The 22,021-nt window shown below is 50.5% G+C and overlaps 1 protein-coding gene across 1 annotated transcript; it reads right to left on the bottom strand.

Annotated features, from left to right (window-relative positions):
• Nucleotides 1–1,664: 1,664 nt before the first annotated feature.
• POMGNT2 (protein O-linked mannose N-acetylglucosaminyltransferase 2 (beta 1,4-)) lies at nt 1,665–20,959 on the bottom strand. The gene is made up of 2 exons (XM_058555974.1): nt 20,763–20,959; nt 1,665–3,999 (listed from the first exon to the last, which is right to left on the bottom strand). The coding sequence occupies exon 2, from the start codon at nt 3,893–3,895 to the stop codon at nt 2,153–2,155; it is 1,743 nt and encodes a 580-aa protein (XP_058411957.1). The 5' UTR covers nt 3,896–3,999; nt 20,763–20,959; the 3' UTR covers nt 1,665–2,152.
• Between the last annotated feature and the right edge of the window lie 1,062 nt (nt 20,960–22,021).

The raw sequence follows: 22,021 nt of genomic DNA on the forward strand, positions 1-22,021 counted from the left end.
ACCTCATTGAGCGAGTTTCCCACAGAGAACGTAGAATTTGGAAGGAGTTAGAGGCCATGTGCTGTGGTGGCCACTTGTTCCAGATGTTGGGAGAGGCCCGGTTTTACACATCCTGTCCGGTTGTCAGTGCATGTCGTGGCGTTGTTTGGTAAGCGAGGCCCCGTAACCGAGGATACAGAAGTGTGAGGCAGCACTGTGGACAGGAGGGGGTTCGAGGAAGGCTCCGCCTGGGTGGGGGAGGACAGGAAATGCGGGAGGGGTCTCCGGGAACATCAGAGCCGGTTTCCCCTGCGTCTGGGCTCCCGGGTGAGCGAGTGATCCCCAGCTGAACCCCTGAGGCTCGCCCGCCAGCTCAGGTCAGACCTCCCTGCAGCCCCCACTCCTGGACCACCCGCAGGCGAGGGCTGGCCCTCCAGGTTTTTGGCTCTGCTAGTCACCGTTCCCCTAGACTGGCCTTTCTTCCCCCCTAACCTGCCCCTGCTCTGCCCCAAGGCCTCTTCAACGTGAGGGTGTCCCAAGGGGCAGGAAGAGGACGAGTTCTTACGATCACTCTGAGGGAGGGACAGCACGGAGTTCTTCCTGCCCCTCTCCTCCTCCTCTTTGCATCACCTGCCCCTCCTTCCCTATCCTGGACCAGCAATGGTGCTGCCTGAGGTCTCTCCTCACCCTCCTAGGGTCCTAGTTAGCACTGCTCAGGGGATGCTCATTTGGGGGTCTAGGGGTTGGAGGTTTTTGGGTTGGGCAAGAGCTGAGGCTCTCAGCCAGTGACTAGGATACTCGTCTACTGGACTGCTTTGGCTTAAGAACTGATCAGCCTGCCGCAGCTCTCTTAGAGGTGAGCTGCAGCCTGAGACTCACCTCCTCGACTCCCCTCTTTCCCTCTCCTTCACAGGAGTCAGACTTGCATCGGGGTCTCCTCATGAAGTAAAGGCTAAAACTCTTTCTCCCTCTCTAAGGACAAATTCAATCTTGGATCAATTTTCTAGCTCTGTTTCCATGGAAGCCAGGTAAAAGTTGAATGTCAGGTGTGGTATTCAGCATCTGGACTGGAAGGTCTAGGAATGAACTAGAATATCTGGTAGGACACCAGAGCTGTAGGCTTCCCTGAGTGCGGTAACTCTTATAACTGGGCAGTTTCCTTGAGGGACCTTGGGAACACGATTGTGAGTTGTTTAAAAGACAATGGCTCCTATGGGGCTTCTAAGCCAAAGTGGCCCCACAACTACTGATGTGGATGTCATCTCCTCACCCCCGAGCAGTCCCTGGAGGGAGAGGGTAAGAGAATGGCCCTTGGACTGGTGTGAAGACTCCCTCTGTGGAAGAAACCATTTGACGCGGCCCTGCTGGCAGGCTGAGTGTCCCGTTCTATGTCCTTCTAAGTGAATCCGAAGCCAGGTGTGGTCTACCACGGTCTTGTGAGTCTGACTGTCTAGTTAAGCGTAAGAAGAACCCCTGGCACAGGCTGGTCTTCCTCACCACAGCCCTCTCCCACCCACTTCCAGGCTTTATCCCACTTCGATGGAAATGTGATATTCACCCAGCAGTCATGGTGAAACCCAATGCTTTCCCATCGCCACGTCTCCCTGGTTGACAATCAGGATTAAAGGGCATCTGGGTATTGACTACCAGCCCCCTTCCTACCGCCCAATAAAAGACATGACCGCGATGTTTATAATCATTTAATGAATGTTCCCAACATACCCTTCACTGGGCTACAGGTGAATTTCATGACGATGGAAGCTGATGAACCACCCACCCAAACAAGCACACAATTACCAGCAGTTTTCAGAAACTTCGATGTCAACCAGAAAGACTCAGTGGGGAACAGCATGACCACTCAGCCAACGAGGTTCTTGGGGATTCTTACTTTCCTTCTTCCTTCTCCTCCTCCTCCTCCCCCTAAGGACTTTTGCCAGGGCTATAGATGCTCAGGATGGGAGAAGGGGTGAGGGGTCCCATTGCACCAGTGCACAGAGGAGTGCTGCGAACCCCACACCTCAGAAGCAGTAAGATGACACGGAGGCACAGGCCTGGGGCAGGCCTGCTCAATAAATAAACAAATAATTCCTAGAAGCCACCACAGGGGGCTAGCGGGCTCAGGGACACTGAACTGGAGGAGCCGACCTCCCAAAGCCTGGCCACGGCCCGCTCGCTACGTGTTACACACCAGCACATCTGCAAAGGGTCCCAGGAGGCTCTTGTTGAAGATGCAGCGCACCCACACCAGGTAGGTGGTGAAGGGCTTGATGTTCTCAGTGAAGGTGTGGTTCTGCAGGGCCAGCATGTAAGGCACGTAGGTGTTCTCCCCCTGCTCCTGCAGCCACACCTCATACTTTACGTCCTTCACCTTCAGGTACTTGAGGTTCCACGGGATCTGCCAGGAGACAGTGAGGCGGGCCTCAGAGGCGCCTTGCACCGACGCCTGGCACCGCGCCTCCCTCACCTTGCCTGGGTAGAGACCGACTGTCCACTTCTGCTTCCGCGGCCCTGGCCGGCCCTTCACTATGCGCCGTATGCTTTGGATGAGGGATGGGATGTCCACCTTGGTGTCTTGGTAGATTCGGAAGAGCCATTCGGGGTTCCGGCAACAGAGATGCCGCGGGACCTCACGGCTTTGCAGGATACGGGCCTGCTCTGCCCGATCTAGGTGGGTGATGCCCCCCTGGTCCCAAGGCCGCTCAGGGTGCGTGACCGTGTTCTCTGGCATCATGTTGCGCCAGGCTACATACTGGAGGTCCATGCCGGGCAGCATGGCCAGCGTCTTATAGGGGGTGTAGTGGTCAGGATTGACGGCATATGGGAAGAGCTCAACCACAGTTGCCCCACGGGGCAGGAAGAGGGCGGTGACCAGCTGGGCCCCGTGCATGCTGACCAGCATGGAGGCACTGCTGACCAGCCGTACAACATCTGCAAAGGCATAGTCCTCCAGGGACACCGTCACTGTCTTCATCTGGAACTCCTGGGCCAGTGCCAGCAGCAGCTCTGCCTCATTCAGGATGAGTCTGTTCTGGGTGCGGCTGAAGACCAGAATGTACTCCTCGCCTAGGGGGGCCCCTGCATGGCTCACATTTAGCTTTTCCATCATGAACTGTGCAAACTGCCGGATCTCGTTGCCCGAGACAAGGATATTGGCCTTTGGGCCCTGGGGCTGGACGAAGCCGTACTGGTACCAGGTGGTGACCTTGGAGAGGCCCACAAAGGCATGGGAGAAGCACAGCAGCCCGCCCAGCGTCTTCAGCTGTGCCCGCAGGAGTGGCTGCTTGGGGCTGAGAAGCTTGTAGAGGTCGAAGTGTGCACCCTCGCCCCAGCCCTCCATGAAGAAGAGCCTGGCCTCACGGGCCAGGCCAGGGAACTGCCGCAGGGTATAGAAGAGAGGCAGCAGGTCGTCATGGAAGACATGCATGAGGTTGTCGGGGTTGAAGCGGTTGGCAATGAGGGCCACGTCAGGCACGAACACTGGCTTGGGCATGAAGCGCAGGGCGGCGGCCGGCAGCTCCACAAAGTTGAAGTACTGGGTGTTGTGGTCCTCCACGGTGGACAGGTCGAGCAGGGCTGGCTGGAAGCGCCGGGAGCCCAGGTTGGGCAGCATGACAGAGGTGTTGCTGTGGAAGAAGATGAACTCCTCGGCTTCGTTGGAGTAGCAGAGCCATTTGAAGCGGCAGATGCGGTCAGTGTGTGTGCGGCCTGTGCACACCATGTCTGTGCCGCCCTCCATCAGGATCTGCAGTGCCTTCGGGTAGTCGATCCTCAGCGCTGGGGCTGGCTCTGTGGTCTGTCGGCCGAGGGCCAGCTCCTCCTCCAGAGCGGCTGCATGCTCGCGCAGCCGCACATGCTTCCACAGGACTGCCGCCAGCACCGACACCAGGAGGGCATTGAACACCGCCGAGAGGTGCATCCTAACGCCACTGTGGGCCCTAGTGAGATGAGGGCCCCTGGGAAGTGCCACAGGCCTGGTGGGCTTTACCCATCCCTGCGGGCACCCTGAGGACTGGCAAAAGCCTGCAGGAGGAGAGAAGGAAAAGGAAAAGGTGTTGGTGTAGTCTGTCTGGAGTCATCTTTAAGCTCCCGCCATGTGCCAGGCGCTGTGCTAGGCTCAGTGTGCCTGTGCAGCATTGGATCTGTGCACTATCCTGCACATTCGTAGGTGTGGTAGATTAGACCTTTGTTCATAAGTATTCACTCCTTCCCTCCCCTACTGCTTCCATGGGGCAGTATACATTCCTGTACCTTGACTTTGGGCTTGGCCAATGAGATGTTAGCTGACAGAACATAATCAGAGGCTTGAAAAGTGCTTGCAGGACCGGCCTTGCCCTCTTTACACATATGACATTGCCATGAGAAGAATGTGTTCAGCCTAACTCACTGGTCCCAGGAGGAGGAAGACATGTGTGGAGCAGAGCTGCTCCAGCCATGCCCAGTCTAGCTCTGCAGACCCCCAGGTCTGTGAGTGAGCCCAGCCAGGACCATCAGAACCACTAGTCAAACCCAGCGAAGACTGACTGACACAGAGACACCTGAGCTGAGTAAGTGCTTATCATCACTGGAATTCCAGGGCTGTTTGTTAAGAAGCACTGCTGCCACAAAAGCTAGCCAACGTGGCTATCTGTGCTGAGAGGCCACAGGGAAAATCCCCTTTAGGGGCCTGACATTCCTGGTGCCACAAGGAAAGGACAAACAGGACTGAAGGCCTGTGAGCACTGTTCCCGGGCTGCACACCAGGACCCCCGTGAGCCGCTTCTCAGGACTCGTGGCGCATATGCACAGGGGAGATGAGGGAACATCTGCTCTTGCTTAAAGCTCCACTTTGGAAATCACGCCTGCTGGCTTTTAGATTCCCACAAAAGGATGGGTAGAAACTTACCCCTGCAGTGGTCAACCAAGAGAATTATGTTTAAATGTTACCACTGACACACATTTTGTATACTGATGCAAAAACCCCCAAGGGTTCAACTCCCTGCCCCACATATACACACCTACAGAGAGGCCTGGTTGGGCCGTGGGCATTTCCTCCCATTTTTCCGTGCTACTGGGAAGGGTATCACACCTGCTCTGAGGCCCAGGACTGTTCAGACAGTTAAAGAGTCTCACCCTCAGCCCTCAGAGGAGCAGCCAGGTAACATGTGGCGCCCACCTGGCCCTGCACTGGGGAGGGATCGACCTACCCCTTTACTCCCTTGGGGGCAAGCTTTTGACTATTGGTGTCTTGTAACTTCTATACCCCTGCAATCAAAAGAATGAAAGTGCAGGGCCGGCCCCGTGGCTTAGCGGTTAAGTGCACGCGCTCCGCTACTGGCGGCCCGGGTTCACGCACCGCTTCTCCGGCCATGCTGAGGCCGCGTCCCACATACAGCAACTAGAAGGATGTGCAACTATGACATACAGCTATCTACTGGGGCTTTGGGGGGAAAAAAAAGGAGGAGGATTGGCAATAGATGTTAGCTCAGAGCCAGTCTTCCTCAGCAAAAAGAGGAGGATTAGCACGGATGTTAGCTCAGGGCTGATCTTCCTCACAAAATAAATAAATAAATAAAACTGTTTAAAAAAAAAAAAAAAGAATCAAAGTGCAATCTTGCCCAGAAAGAGATGGTGTCTTAGGCAAGTTCCCTCAGAAGCAGAGTCAGAGACAAGAGTTTGAGTCAAAATAGTTTGAGAAATTATCCCAAGAAACACCTGTAGGACAGTAGCGAACTGGGACAAAGAATGAAGACAATACAGGGCCCACTAATGAGCAGGCCACCGCTTTGGGGAAGCTGAGCTATTTGCCTACCAACTCCTGTCCAGCATTAGTTGAAAGCCATTCCTGGGGGCACGACCCCTTCCAGCCTACCCTCATCCAAGGGTTGAGCATGCACACATATGCATATAACCTCCCAAAAATTTCAGGAAGCACTACGCTGACCAGGTGTAACGCACTCCAGTGTTTCCTCTTCTGGTCCATTCTATTCTAAGGCTGTTAAAAAAGTGTGTGTGGGGGCACATAGTCTTCTTAATTGATTTTACAACCTACTAACAGGGTTGGCAATTTGCTGTTTAAAAAATACTAATCTAGACCAGAGGTTCTCAAACCTGGCTGGTTATTGGAATCCCCAGGAGCACTTGCTAAAAACCCATATTCCCAGGCACCACTCCTGGAGGTTCTGATTCAGGAGGTCTGGGGTGTGGCTCAGGCATATGCATCTTTTGTTCCTCTGCTGCATTTTCCTGTCTTGTGGACTATCCGAACCCCACTTTTATTCATCTACAGCGTATTCGAGAGTATCTCTTGGTATACACTTTCTAGTGGCTGCTCTAGGCAGCATGTTACACGCGTGCAACTGGTGGCAGCCTACTGGTATTAACATTTTACCTTTCTAGTAAGTACACAGACCTTACCTCCATTTAGTTACTTTATCCTCCTCCCTTTCTAATATAATTATCTTAAATATTTCCTCTATATACATCAAGACCCACACCAGACAACGTTATAATTTTTGCTTCAACTCTCAAATGTAATTTCCTCAAGAGGAAAAGGAGAGTCTATTATATGTATCCATACTTTTACTCTTTTTGTTCTTTGTCCCTGACGTTCCAGGTTTCCTTCTTATCATTTCCTTTCTTTGAAGACCTTCCTTTAGTCATTCTCTTACGGAACAACTTCTCTTAGTTTTCCTTCATGTGAAAATGTCTTGGTTTCACCTTCATTCCTAAAGGATATGTTCACTGGGCATAGAATTTTGGGGTGATGGTTCTTTTCTCTCAGCGTTTGAAAACTTAGGTTGTGCGGCTTCCCTCTGGTCTCCGTGATTCTGATGAGAAATCTGCTGCATGTGAACTGCTGCTCCCCAGAGGTGATGCTTCCTTCCTCTTCTGCGGCTCTTGAGAGTGTTCCTTTGTCATCGGTTTTCAGAAGTGTGATTATGAAGTGATTTGATGTGGATTCTTTGGGTTTATCCTGTTTGGGTTTCAGTCAGTCTTGATTGTAGGTTTATGCCTTCTACTAAATTTGGGAAATTTTCAGCCATTATTTCTTTGAATACTTTTTCACCCTCACACTGCTCTCCTAGGACTCCAATTATACTAATGCTAGATTTTTTCTTTTTAATTACTGTTTAAAGGTCTCTGAGGCTCTGTTTAATTTTCTCCCCAGTCTGTTTTCTCCATTGCTGTTTAGATTGGAAAATTTCTATTGTTTTGTTTTCATGTTCACTGATTCTTTCTTCTGTCGTTTCCATTCTTCCATTGGGCCCATTCCAGTGATTTTTACATTTTGGTTACTATATTCTCCAGTTCTAAAATTTACATTTAGTTTTCTTTATATCTTCTACTCCTTTGCTGAGACCTGTCCCAGGCATCTAGGGTATTATGATACTCTAGATCTTATATTAAATCTTCTATTTTACCAGGTTTTTGATAAAACCGCGCTGGTGGGGGAAGGGAGAGCACTGACTCTTTACCGTTGGGTGGGAGTGGAAGCCCATGCTCCCTACTCAGCCTCCACAACACCCCCCTGGCAGGGAGGGTGAGGGACACCTCACAACCACTAAGCAGGGTGTAAACCTAGGCTCCTCAGTTGGCCTTTACCAACACCCTGGGATGGGGGGTGCTTCATCACCACTGGGTGGGAGTGGAAGCCTAGGCTTCACTGACACCTCAAGGGGACTGTGGTAGGGAGGGACATCTTGTTACCACTGGGGGGTGGTGAAAGTCCAGGCTTCCCCTCCAGCCCCATCCACGGGGAGCGGGGTATTGAAGGTGGGGGGGCACCTGGTTACCACAAGGTGAGGGTGGAAGTCTACGCTATCCATTAGACCTTTTCTAAAGCTGGGAGGGAGGAGGGAAGCAATTTTCCCTGGTGTTTTTCAGGAATAGGGTGTAATTGTCAAAAAGTTTCTGTTTTGCTAGGCTGCTCCTCTTCCTGTCCTTTGACAAGAGAGAGTAAGCTCTCCATGGGGCTTTTTTCTGGTCTACGCCTGTTGGCATTTCTGGGTTGCACTCTTCTTGAGTAACCAGTCTGGGATCTATAGGAGGCAAAAAGACCACCCAGGGCACTCACCACTGTGTTGTTCCACGAGTTTCAGAGTCCCTACCTGGTCCACATTCTTCTCTCCACCTTTCAGTCTTCTAATGTTTTATATCTAATGTTCTGTGTTTTCAGCTCTATTAGCACGAAGGATAGGAATAAATGTGTCTACTCCATTTTGACCAGAACCTGAAGTCTCACCGGCATCTGCTTTTTCAGCAGGCTCCCAGGTGATTCTGACATACAGCCAGATCTGAGAAAAACCAAGGGGCTCTTAACCAAATAACCAGGCCATGTATCCCTAGAGCCCCAAAGTCTTAGCTCATTCCAGCATCAACTCAAAATTATGAGTCCACAGTCTCATCACACGGGACCTGGTGAGCTGGGGCTGCCTGGAACCTTGGGTACCCAGTGGTTTGCAGACCCTGATCCTTGGGGGCTGCTGAGGGTGGTGATGGGCAACGAGACATGTAGCCAAGATCTCGGGCCACCAGCTAGTTCCAAACAGAAGCCCTTTTAATTTTTTTATACTTAGGGTACTATAGTGGGTTGAACAGTATCCCCCTAAATTCATGTCTACCGAGAACCGCAGAATGTGAACTTATTTGGAAACAGGATCTTTGCACACGTAAGTTAAGGATCTTGAGGTGAGACCATACTGGATTAGGATGGCCCCTAAATCCAATGAGAGTGCCCTTCTAAGAGAGTGCCCTTCTAACAGAGGAGAAGGCCACGTGAAGATGAAGACAGGGATTGGAACGATGCAGCTATAAACCAAAGACCACCCAGGATTACCAGGAGCTACTGGAAGCTAAAAAGAGGCAAGGAGGGATTCTCCCCAGGGCTTTCAGAGGGAGCATGGCCCTGTCAATACTTTAATTTTACACTTCTGGCCTCCAGAACTACGAGAGAATAAATTTCTGCCATTTTAAGCCACCAAGTTTGTGGCAATTTCTTGGAGCAGCCCTAGGAAACTAACACAGGTACTATAAGAATTCAAATGAAAAAGAGGTTCTTTGCTCTTAAGGAACTCCACTGCTACGACGGTTCACAACCACTAAGCAAGTCCTTCTCATTTGATAGAGAGGAGACACAATTTGCCCCAAATCACACAGCCAGTCTAAAGCACAGCCAGGATTAAAAATGGAGGCGTCCTACATGCCTGGTGCAGCACCGCCTCCCGGAGACTGGAGAAAGCAGCAGCTCACTAGTGCGCCTGGCCATGCAGCTTCTGCGTTCAGGGTCTGATGAAGTCAGACGGCTCCTCGCACAGTCCAGTCTCTCCTCTCCATTTAGCTGCCTCGCTCCAGGGCCTGGGCCAGGACTGCCGTGATGAGCCGCTCTGAACCCTCTTGGGCACAGCCCTGCTAGGGAAAGCAGGCCATTCTATCCCCTGGAGCTTCCTCTGCCCGAGGAAACTCCTCTGGAGTTCTCCCCTTGCCAACACTGCCATACCCTCTGCTGCCCCTCCACTGGGGAGGGGCAGGTAGAGGAACACCTCAGCCTCAGGGCGCCCACTCCACCTGTTAGTTTGACAGTTGGTTTCCTCTTTTGGAGACACCTTTAAACGTATCACTGATCAATCAGTAGCTGTCACATCACATCCTAAACCATCATGGCTCTGAGTTCCTGCTGTATTACTGTCATAGATGGCTCCCAGAAGAGGATGTGTGCAGGCCAGGAAAGTCTGAGGATAAAAAGCCAGACAGACTCGGGTTCAAACCCCAGCTTCCCAACTTACTGTGTGGACTTTCTGAACTTAGGCTCCCCATGAGCAAAAATGAGGGTATAGCACCCACCCTTGGGTTGTGGAGAAGGTCAGAAATTACCTATTAGTTGAACCTCATGAATGCTGATTTCAACTGCTTCTGATGTACAAAAACAGCAATTTCATGCAACTAGGTTCAACCTAATAGATAAAGCGTCTAGCAGAAAGGAAAAGAGAAAAACTTGAGGCAGCAGATGGTTAATAAAGGGCGAAAAGGATGCACAATGAAGTCTGGCATTTTAAAACACTTTGGACACACTCGGCTGCCTTTATCTGACTCAGAGCAAAAGCTGATCAGTGCAGAGGCAGGAACTGTCACTCTTCATCACAGTCATTGGAAACAAAGGATTTTAAATCTGAGCAGGAGAAGATTCCTCCCAAAGATGGAGACTGAGACCAGACAGTGAATGCTGTCACTTGTGGACTTGAGCAGTCACCAACTCTATGTTTCTTGGGCCTCCAGGTCAAGTGCACTAATAAATGAGAGAGCAGACACTGTTTCTACCCAGCATCTATGTCACCCTTTCCTCTTCCTAACAAAATCCCAGGTTTGTCCAGATAGCCAGCCTGCCCCACTGGTACCCACAGGTGCAGAGGAAGCCAAGATCTACCTCCTACCTCCAGAGGGCCGGTCAGCAGACAGAATGCATCTGGGGCCACTTACTGGCCCACTGTGGCACTCTACCTGAGCAGAACCAAGCAGACCGAAGGGAAGGAGTCATATTCCGTGTTCCCACCCACTGGACAGAAAAAGATGTTGTGACGTGGCTGCTGCCTGCCATCTGCCAATCATGAGGACACCAGCTTGAAAGCAAAGCCAGAATGCCGAGGCAGGCATGATGGAGGACAGATACAAAGGACAAAGGACCCTAGTGACATCCCTGAGCCCCATCCCTGGACTTCCTGCTATGAGAGATGATAATTTTCTTTACGTTGAAGCTGGTTTGAGTTGGTGTTTTGGTTTCTCAAAGCCAAGAACCATCTAACTGGCACAGAGGGAGAACCTCTTTGCAAAGCGTCGTGCATGAAGCAAATGTGGGGGATCCGGCCTGCGCCTCCTCTTTCTGAGCTCTATGCTCCAACCCAGTGGAGCTATTTGGCATCCTTTCCCTGTGACCCTTCTAACTTGGGTAAACAAAGCCCTGCCTCTAAGAAACCCTTGTGTGAGAAATGAAAGTGAATCAAGCATACTCATTGTGGGCCAAAGTGGAGCTACCACAGTTGTCCACACAGCTTCCATGTGCTGGTAGGGAATGTGGACTAAGGCAACTTGAGTGTCACAGCACAGGCAGCAGGTGGGGCTCTGGTGAGCCCTGCAGGCTGTATGGGCCAGACCCCTTCTGAGGAAGAAACGTGTCCTTCTGGTCTGGCCATTTCCTGGAGCTTTCAGAGGAAACAGAAATGTCATCTCCAGGGTGGAAAGGAAGGGGGTGGGGGGGCTGTCCATGGAGCATGATCCAAGGAGACTGGACGGTCCAGTCTAGTTGGAGCAGGAATTTGAATTCTATCCTATAGGCAATGTGGAGCTAATGAAGGTCTTTGAGCAGAGTATCCTGGAGATGGAAAATCCAATGACAAGTTCCTAGCCTCAGTGTCCCCACCCCAACTCAATATGGGAGAGGAGAGCCTGGGAGTTACAATGGGGGGCCTAGAAGAGAGGGAGCTGAGGAACCTGGCAGGTCAGCATAAAGGGGGCACAAGAAACACGTTCCTTATGGCAATTCAAGTCCCAAAGTCTGCAGATTATTTAAATTTTAAATAAATTCCTGTGGACTGAAAGCTAGTTTTTTAAAAGAACTCCCACTCACTCACATCCCATTGGGACTTCTTGGTGTCATGAGAAGAGGATAAACTCACAGCTACCCTGAGGGCCCATCAACTTCACGTCCTGCATGCAGGTCTTTTTTTTTTTTCCCCTTTTTTTTTTGGTGAGGAAGATTGGCCTTAATCTAACATCTGTTGCCAATCTTCCTCCTTTTGATTGAGAAAGAGTGGCCCTAAGCTAACATCTGTACCCATCTTCCTCTATTTTGTATGTGGGTCACCACCACAGCATGGCTTGATGAGTGGTGTAAGGTCCATGCCTGGGATCCAAACCCGTGAACCTGGGCCAACGAAGTGGAGCATGCTAAACTTAACCACTACGCCATGGGGCCTCCCTGCTGCCGGGTACAAACGGGCCCAAGTTTGTAAGCCCCAGTCTAAAGTGAAGCTCCCTCCTGCCGGCCTCATCAGCTGCACCTGAGTTCCCAACTGCACAGCTGCCAGAACCACTGCTGTTCACCGGTCGCTCCTCCAGGAGCAGGGCTGTGGAGGTGGGGGGACTGGACTGCCTGCACCCACCAGACCCAGGCTGCAGAAGCCCCGCAGCACTCAGGCCAAGACGAGGGCGGCAATAGCGCCTAGAGAAGGTTTTATATTAATAGTATAACAATTTTACTTATAAGGGTTATTCATACCCATGATTGAAAATTACAGAATTCTTTTCTGTCAGTGAAAAGTGCTTTTATCCTAAACGCAGCCTGAATTACTAGTGCTGAATTATGGAAGCCTCTGGTCCTGCACTGACGTGTCTCACACATGGGTAGTTAGCAAAGAGCAAACAAGTTCCAGTAACTCAAACATCCTCGGAGTGATCTCCTCCTCCGCTCCCTCCCCGTCATTTTGTTGCCAGAAGCAGTACATGGAACATAGTGCTTATAAGTGCTCCAAAATTAGATATTAATCCAATGCTATTGATAAACCCAAACACACACTGACACACAGGACATCAGGTTTTCTGACAAAAGTATGTCCCCTTTAACAAAAAATCACCCTGAGTGCTCCTTGTAAAGCTTAACATTTAATTGACTAGGCATAAGAGTTCACATTCTTAGACTGAAACCTTAACATGGAGGGCAAGTGAGTTTTGAGCAAGGTTTTGGAGGTGTTTGGGTGGTAGTGGTGGACCATGGACTATTTTAGTGTAAAGAGAAAAGTCAAATTTGGAGACATTTAATACCTATGTCAACAGCTGATGACTGTGACCTTATCAATAAACGGGTATGAAAGTCCTTCAAAGTGGGGGAAACACCCCAATAGAATTCCAGTCCATGTGACTCTGGCGCAATGGGTGCCATCAGGCTTTGCTGAGGACAGCCTAGTCTCCAAGGCTTCCAGCACAGGAGGGACAGTTGAGAGGCGGAGGTGAGCCCGGCCTCCCACAGGCTTGCCTTCACCCACCCTCTCACCAGGTTTCAGCCTCCCATTGACACAGAAACTTTTGGGTTTTGTTTTGTTTTGTTTTGTTTTTTGTGAGGAAGATCGGCCCTGAGCTAACATCTGCCAATCCTCCTCTTTTTTTTTTTTTTTTTTTGCTGAGGAAGACTGGCCCTGGGCTAACATCCATGCCCATCTTCCTCCACTTTATATGGGACGCCACCACAGCACGACTTGCCAAGCGGTGCATCGGTGCGCACCCGGGATCCGAACCGGCGAAGCCCGGGCTGCTGCAGCAGTGCACAAGCACTTAACCACTTGTGCCACCAGGCCGGCCCCGACACAGAAACTTTTGGTTGCACGGCCTACTGTAACATCATCTGGCTTTTGCTTGGCACCTATGAGTCACTCGCAAGTTAGATCTGCGTGTTGGTCCTCTCTGGCATGACAGAGCAGCACTACTGCGCACCCATGTGGTCATAAACAGGGATGCAAACAGGAAACCTCTGCTGTGAGGCTCACAGAGGTGATGCAGAATATGTCTGCATCAGTTTTTCTAGGTGAAACTGCATATCCAAATAAAAACAATTCTTACAGGGAGTGCTCAGACCCCAACGTGTACACAGATTTAGATGGGCCTTTGGGTCCAGTTTGAAAGGACAGAATTCATCAAGAGGGTCAGAAGACAACTCACTACAGGGAGCAAAAACATTCACAAAGAAGCACCAAGTGTGCACAATACAACACACAAGTGCATGGCAGGAAATCGTACTGGCTGGGGCTGGGGGCACCCAGAAAGGCTACCTGGAGGGCAAGTGAGTTTTGAGAAAGGTTTTGGAGGTGTTTGGGTGGTAGTGGTGGATAAGATGAGCATCCCTGTTATGTGTCCACATGTCCCACTGCCAATGATTACTACAAACCTCCGTCCACAGCAGGCATCACTGTGCCCGGTTCTCACATCTGCCCAGCAAGCAAGCCATGAGGCCACCAAGCCATGAGCTCCTCTCTCATCCTAGGGCAGTGATGGCCAGGCCCAAAGCCATGCGCAGCTGAATGGACACTGCATTACAAGACAGGTAAACCCTGGAACCCAGGCTGCAGGGCAGGCATGGGCAGTGCCAGGAGAAGGCAGGGGGATGAAGCTGCCAGGAGACCTGGGATTCACCAGTGGAGCCCCTCGGGCTCAAGTGACCACTCGTGAAGCCCTCTGCAGGGTGAAGCCGTGCAGTGTGCAGGTCACTAGCGGTCCCTGCCAGACACCCAGGGAGCCTGGAGCCCAACATCAGCGAGTGTAGGGAGGTGACAGGCCTTGCTTGGGTTTTCCTTTGGCCTCATCGCCATGGTGTCAACTTCAACTCTTCTCTTTCTTCTTCTTCTTCATCATCATCATCAACATCATCATCATCATCATCATCATCAATCACCATCATAATATCAGAGCTAACATCCACTGGCCAATCATCATCATCATCACCACCACCACTACCACCACCACCACCACCACCATCATCATCATCATCATCATCATCAATCACCATCATAATATCAGAGCTAACATCCACTGGCCAATCATCATCATCACCACCACCACCACCACCACCACCACCACCACCACCACCACCACCACCACCATCATCATCATCAATCACCATCATAATAACAGAGCTAACATCCACTGGCCAATCACTAGGTGCCTGTTCTCCACTTCACATGAGGATTTTCACTTCATAGATGGTAAAACCAAAGCACAGAGAGGTTAGAAACCTACCCAAGGTTACAAAGGAATAGCGATGAGACTCTAACCCAGGCAGGCTGGCTACAGTGTCTGTCATCTCCATTATTTGTTTTTTCTTTCTTTTATCTGGAAACCATCCCAGACTTACAAAAAAGTTGTATGTATAGTACAAAGAACTCTCCTACATTCTTCCCAAGATTCACCAACTGCTAATTTGACACATTTGTTTTATCATTCTCTCTCTCTTTTTTCCTGAACCATTTACAAATAAGTTGGAGACATCTTGCCCCTTCAGCCGCTCATACTTCTGCATGTATTTCCTAAGAATGAGAACATTCTCTTACATAACACAAGTTCTGGAAATTAATATTGATATGATACTGTTATTAATCCAGGGTCTCTATTCTGTGGTCCCGAATCAAATCCAGGACGAAGCATGGCATCCAGTCCTCATGTCTCTCTAGTCTCCTCCCACCTGGGGCAGCTTCTCAGCCTTTCCCTGACTTTCATGACCCTGACCATTTTTAGGAGTCAGGGTCAGTTATTTTCTAGTATGTTCCTCAGTTTGGGCTTGTCTGATGTTTCCTCACAATTAGACTCAGATTATACGCCTTTGTCAGGAATCAGAGCCTCCAGGCTCAACCACTGATATGACCCTACTCTATGCGAGTCTTTCTGGGATACTCACCCTGGGGCAGCTGGGATCGGGAAGGATCAAGAGACCCTATCCTGCGTAGGATGCTTGAAGGAGTAAGCCACTTCCTTGGAGAATAGAAGCCCCTGGACCCTGGGCATTCTTCAAACACCTGCGAGGCTGTGCAGTAAGGCTGAGGTGGCTCCAGAGGGGGGGCTGCAACTCTTTCTAACTGACTGGACACACGTGCACGATGGTGACACATGCCACCCAGGCCCCCCGGCATAAGTATGGACTTCCAATACACATAATTCCCAGCAGCTGGCTGCCACTCTGACCCTAGCACAGCTGTGTGGGCTGCTCCAGGGCCTGAAGTAAGGCCCGCAGAAAGGAGTTACCAGGAGGGGGATTTCAGCGTGGTAAGTGGGCAGAGGACTTCTCTAAGGGTTAGAGCTGTTTGAACATGGAGAGATCAGCTACTTTGTAGGGCAGTGAGCCCCTGCCTGGAAGTGGTCCAGCAAAACAAGATCCACTGGTGAGGGCTACTCCACAGGTGGGGAGGGGGCTGGCATGGTGGCCTCCAAAGCAGGAGTCAGACCCAGTATCAGCATCACCTGGGATATTAGAAATGCAGACTCTCGGGCCCCCTCCAGGCCTGCCGGACCATAATCTTTGAGGGTGGGACCCAGGAACTATGTTTTAATAAAGTTTCCAGGTGATTCTCATGCATGCTCAATTTTAAGAAGAACGCTCTGAGGTTGTTCTAACACTCCCCAATCCAGCAATTCCCTGCTTCTAAATACCCAGCAGGGTATTTCTGTCTGGCTCAGGGTAAACACCCAATCCAACAGAGGACAACCCTCCCCATCAATAGAGGCTAAGTAACTTCTGTTCCCAGCCTCTGCTAAGACGATGCATAAGCCTGCATTCCAGGGCAGACTGCAAAGACTCTAAGCCCCCTTTTGAGGAAAGTCTCCCCAACCCACTCCTTCCCACCCAAGCTGCATCACTCGTGGTATGGGAGTGAGCTCAGGTCTCCTGGCCAGAGCTAAGTGGACTAATGGTGGAGCCTGGGTCTAAAGCAGCCACCAGTGAGAGACACAGGGAGAGGGCAGATCCAGTGGCGCCACTTGTATCAGATGCCCACGAGAGAGACAGTAGGTCCCTTGAGAAATAAGCCCCTGAACAGAGCAAGGCTGGACTGCTTCTCTGGCTCCCTACGATGGCTACTGTACCTCTTGGGAGCTCCGGGACTCAGCACAACTGTGACAACTGCTGACGCCACCCCAGGATGTGCCACGATTCCTGCCACAACCTCCACTGCTGAAGGACCCCCAGATGTGTCTAAAACAACCTGATACAAAGGCCTGCATTGGGAACAGCAGTAATAGCAATGACAGCGGCAATACATCAGACCAGAGTCCCCAGTCCCTTCCTGAGGCTTGGCTCAGGGCTGAGACCCACTACCCAGCAAGGAAGAGGGGCCCTCTGTTATGCTCTTCAAAACAGAGAGAAGAGACACTCTTAGCATAAGACTACACCAGTGGTAGTCACCATGGGCAGAGTGTCAGATTCTCTGACAGATGGTGGGCCCTGGGTGTGTACCAGTGGGGACATGGGAAGCCAGACAAAATGGAAGGATCCACTGCTGTCCTGGCTAGCTCAGGAAAAGAGGATGCTGGCTCTGGGCAGGGGTGGGGGGTAATGCTACCACCATCTTAATTTACTGGGCACCTACTATGTGCCAGGCACTGTCCTACTTCCTTTGCCTTCCCTTTTTCATTTAAGCCTCATAAAAGCCCTCCAATGCAGGTACTAGCATTATCTCCATTTTCTTTTAATATGAAAAGCCCAAGGCTTAGTAGAGTTAAGTACCTTGCTCTACGTCTTACTGCTCAAGCAGGGGCACCAGGATTCGAACCCATGTCTGATGCCAGAGGTCTTGTTCTCAAGCACTGTGCTCATCTGCCATCAGACTCGGAGGTAAAGTGGTGACAGAGAAGCAGGCTAGACCTCAGAACAACGAGTTTTCATCACTCAAGAGCAGAGCAGGTGTGGATGGCTCTGGAAATGCAGACCCAGAGGCCCTCAACTGTAACTTAGCAACCCAAGGCTTCTCTTGTGTAATTACTCCCCACCCAGCTGGTGGACAGATACCCAGCGGTGGCAGGTGGCTCAGGGAACAGTGGCCATTCTCTCTCCCCAAGGAAAGTCTGGGTAGCACACTGTGGTAATAATTACCCACCTGCCCTGGTGCTGTACTGAGAGGGTTAAGCCACCAATTTAGAATTACAAGACCATTGCTTTTTAGAGCTAAAAGAGCCCTTAGAAATGATTTGCTCCAACTCTTTATTTTATAAAAGAAGTCTTGAGAGGCAGTATGAGCTCACAGGCAGCCCGGATTAAACAGCGGCCTACTGGCTCAGTTCAGGGCTCCTTCTCCTCACACCCATGGCTCGTGTGGCCCTCCTCCCAAAAGCAGAGTTTCGGCCCAGAAAGGAAGTATGCAGCTCCAGGACTCTTCCCAGCCCCTAAAGAAGACCATTCCTTCTCATAACCAAGCTCCCCAGGTCTCATCCAGACTGCACCCTCCCCAAGCTGTGGTCCAGTGACGAGAGCCTCAAGGGGCCACAGGGCTTGTTTCAGCTGCCTCTTCCTAACACTTCATCCCCAGACTCACCCAGTGGATGCCCTCTTCCAGCCTCATCCAACATCAGACACGGACAGGAAACTCATGCAGCCAGGCTGCAGGGTCCCACCTTTTCCCAAGTGGTGCGAGAAGACCCCCAGCTGTACCACCGGAGGCTGCCCAGGGTCACAACTGGGTTTCAAGAGCTGTGAAGACCCTCGGCAGCAGAGCAGGAGAATTAAATGGCACCAGTTCTGGAGCCAAGAGGCCAGGATGTGAGCTCCTGTCCTGTCACTTAGCAGCTGCATGATCCTAAATCAGTTCTTCTTTTTTTTTTGACATACAAAAAGCTGTACCTAATTAATGTATACAACTTGATGAGTTTGGAGATAAGTATACATCTGTGAAACCATCACCATAATCTATGCCATAAACCTATCCATCACCTCCAAAAGTTTCCTCTTGCCCTCTTATTTATTATATTTTTGTGATATAACACTTAACATAAGATCTACCCTCTTAGCAAATTTTTAAGTACATAATACAGTATTGTTAACTATAGGCACTATGCTGTACAGCAGACCTCTAGGACTTAGTCATCTTGTATACCTGAAACTCTATACTCTTTAATACCTCCACGTTACCCCTCCCCCAACCCCTGGCAACCACCATTCCATTCTCTGCTTCTATGAGTCTGACTATTTTAGATTCATCGTTTAAGAGGTATCATGTAGTACTTGTCCTTCTGTGTCTGCCTGGGCCAATCTTAAACCCTGCAAGCCTCCATTTCCTGGTCTGAAAAACAAACACAGTTATACCTACTTCACAGGGTGGTTTTGTTAATTCCAAGAGATAACACAGACAAAGCACAGTGCCTAACAATTATTTTTATAATATTATTCATCATAATAATGATAAAACAACTTCCATTCACTGGCTCTTACTCTGTGCCAGCCACAATGCTAAGTGCTTTACATGAATTACCTCATTTATTTCCACCTACGAATCTAAAACAGGTGTTAGCAATCCCATTTCACATTTGAGGAACTATGTTCAGAGTTGTTAAGTGAATTGCCCAATGTTGCACAGCTATTAAGTGGTGGGCCTGGGATTTGAACCCAAGTCTGACTCCAAAGCCTATGATGATATTTGTGGGTTCTGCCTTTCACATTCACTACTTCATCCAATTTAAAAAACCTATCAGGTGATGGGCGGGTCCTGGGGGAGAGTATCCACTGACAACCAAACTGAGAGTGACGAGGACCCTTGGGGAATGGAGCGCTTGATAATTTAATTTTCCAGTTAGCTTAATACTCACTAGAAGCCTCTGTTAATTGCTAAATATTTTCTAAAGCAAGGCTCAGAGCAAGAACTTGCCAACCAGAAGGCCAGTTCAAAAAAAGCTGCATCTGCTCTGATACCCTACCACATCAGGGCTGCCAGGATGCTCACATGGCCAGGGTGTGTGGGAACCCAGCTACTAGCACCAGCACCCAATCCTCCTCTTTGCCGAAGATCTCTACTTTCTGCTTTTCCTCACCCTCTGGGGGCCCAAGGCTCAGGAACTGATGGGCTGGCCATTCCTAGGGGAAGAGGGGACCTCTGTTCTTTCCTGGCTCTGCCACCAACTGGGTCTCGGATTCCTCATCTGTCATGTGAAAGGATGAACTGGAAGATCTCTAAGATCCATGAGAGCCAGAGAGGGCAGCTAATTCCAGTATAAAGAGGAACATGGGTTCCAATCTCACCTCTAACATTTTCTATCATTAGCAACCACAAGTGCTAACATTCGCTAACATTCACCCTGTACCAGACCCTGGACTGAGGACTTGTACGGCACTGTTTCATTTAATCCTCACAGCAACCTTGTGATGAAGGTAGTTTTATTCCCATTTTGCAGAGGAAGAAATAGAGGCTCAGAGAGGATAAGTGATTTGCTTAAGGGCACATAGCTAGCAAAGGAAAGCCAGGATTTGAATGCTCCGCTCATGTAACAGTAAACGTTTGGTGAATGAACTCTGTTCTATCTGTGCTCTTAGCCACTGAGTCCTATCAAGCTCATCCCATAACCCTTCCCATGTCAGGTCTCACCTCCCTCAAGAGTAGGCTTTGCGAGTTGGTTGGCATAAAATAAGCAGACGCTGGGCACCCACCACCAGGTGCGGACACTGGCCTGAGGACCCCAGATCTAGACAGAGGGTTCCCATCAGTGACAGGAGACGGGTTCCTACATACATGCATGGGGCCGGGAGTCCACTGGCTCCCTCGTTCAGAGGCTACCTGGGCACTGGCAAGCAGGCCGTGGCAGGCTCCCATCAATGGACACACAGTAGGTGCCCTATAGAGCCCCAAGAAGCTCAGGGATCAGCTGCAGGCCTGCCCAGGTACTGCCTTCAAAGAGAGCTCGGGAGGCCCAGGCCCCCTCCGTGCACCTCGCCTGGCTCCCGGCCACCTGCGTCTCATGCGCACCATCATCTCCCAAGCAAAAGGGCGTGGGGACCCGCTGCCAGTGCTTGCCCCGAGGTAAGGGCTCCAGCAGGCACGCCTGGGGGCGCAGCCCGGACCCGCGGCACCGAGATCCCGAGGGTCCACCTCCCCTCACTCCTGCCACCTCCTGTGCCTCCTTCAGTTCGCATCACACGTCATTCCTCCGTTCTGCCAACTCCCCTCGACTCCCCTTCACCCTAGGGCCCGGCTCCCCCGTCGTCCCCTCCCGGGAGGGGTCCGGGGGCCGATCCCTCAACTCCTAACCCAGCCGGGTCGCGGAGCCCTTGCCAGCCCCGAGTGCGCGAGTCTCACCTGCAGCCCGGGCTCCCCGGGACTGAAGCCACCTCCGCCGACGCGTCCAGGTGGTCACCCTGCGGCGCCGGCTTAGGCCGAACCCGCTGCCGCCCCCGCCGCCCACTCTGAGCCCCGGGAGCCCAGGGACGGAGCTCAGGCTCCGCCGCGCCGTCCGGTCCGCCGCTGCCAGGCTCGCGGCTGCCCGCCGTGCGCCTGCCCGGCTGGCGAGCCCGGCGCGGCAACCTGTGCGCGTGCGCAGGCTCGCGGGTTTAGAGGCTCCAGTCCTTGGCCAGAACCACGCCCCTTGGCTCGCGGAATCCTAGGAATTGTAGTTTGCGTGGGAGAACAGCCCGGCCCTTCAACCCGCGGAATCCTGGGAGTTGTAGTTTGCTGCCCGAGAGGCTGTTTTGCTTGATGTTAGGTGTATACAATTGTGGGACTCCTGATAATAAATTTAAATGTAAGTTAAACCCACAACCATATGTTATTTATAAAATCAAAGTAAGTAATACGTTCACATGCTTTTAAAAAAATCTAATACTACAGGGGACTTAAATACAAAAGCACCATTCCTCCGCTGCGCCACTCCAATACCCCCATCCTCACCATATGCCTCCCAGACCTCCAGCTCCTCAAGGGCAACCACTCCCAACTCTTTTGGCTACTACACCTGGCACTTACTGCCGACTCTCAAAATGTACATATGCCCTATTTCTTGATTAATGAATTTTAGACCTCTTGGCTTTTTGCTAGGATAGATAAGAATTTCACTCATTTAGATGTGCACTGCTGACCAGAACTACCTGCACCCAGGTAGTTATGAGGCGACATTTCTGTCTATCGAATTGGGAAAACCTTGTCTTTTCACTTGTAATTATTTTAAATGATAATGCCCAAGTGTTGAGGCAGTAAGTTGGTAAATTTATGCAGTGCAATTTGACAATACAATCAAAAGCCTTTAAAAACATGCAGGCCTCTAACCAAGAAATCCTGATAATCGTGGATGAGTGCAAAGGCTGAACAGTGTTGTTTATAATGATAATACATTAAAAGGCTGGAGTAGCTATATTAATTTCAGACAAAATAGAATCAAGAGCAAGGAAAATTACCAGGGATAAAAAGGGATATTATGTAATGATAAAAGGGTCAATTCACCAAGAAGACATAATAATCCTAAATGTGAATGTACCTAACAATAAAGCCTCCAAATAAATGAATCATACACTGATAGAACTAAAATAGAAATAGACAAATCTGCAATTATAATTGGAAACTTC

This window comes from Diceros bicornis, chromosome 2, assembly GCF_020826845.1.
Source record: "Diceros bicornis minor isolate mBicDic1 chromosome 2, mDicBic1.mat.cur, whole genome shotgun sequence".
In the NCBI taxonomy this organism is placed as follows: Eukaryota; Metazoa; Chordata; class Mammalia; order Perissodactyla; family Rhinocerotidae; genus Diceros; species Diceros bicornis.

Bases quoted from the DNA above. Each gene is read 5' to 3' on its own strand.
- POMGNT2 (XM_058555974.1), bottom strand. From the start codon at position 3,895: ATGCACCTCTCGGCGGTGTTCAATGCCCTCCTGGTGTCGGTGCTGGCG.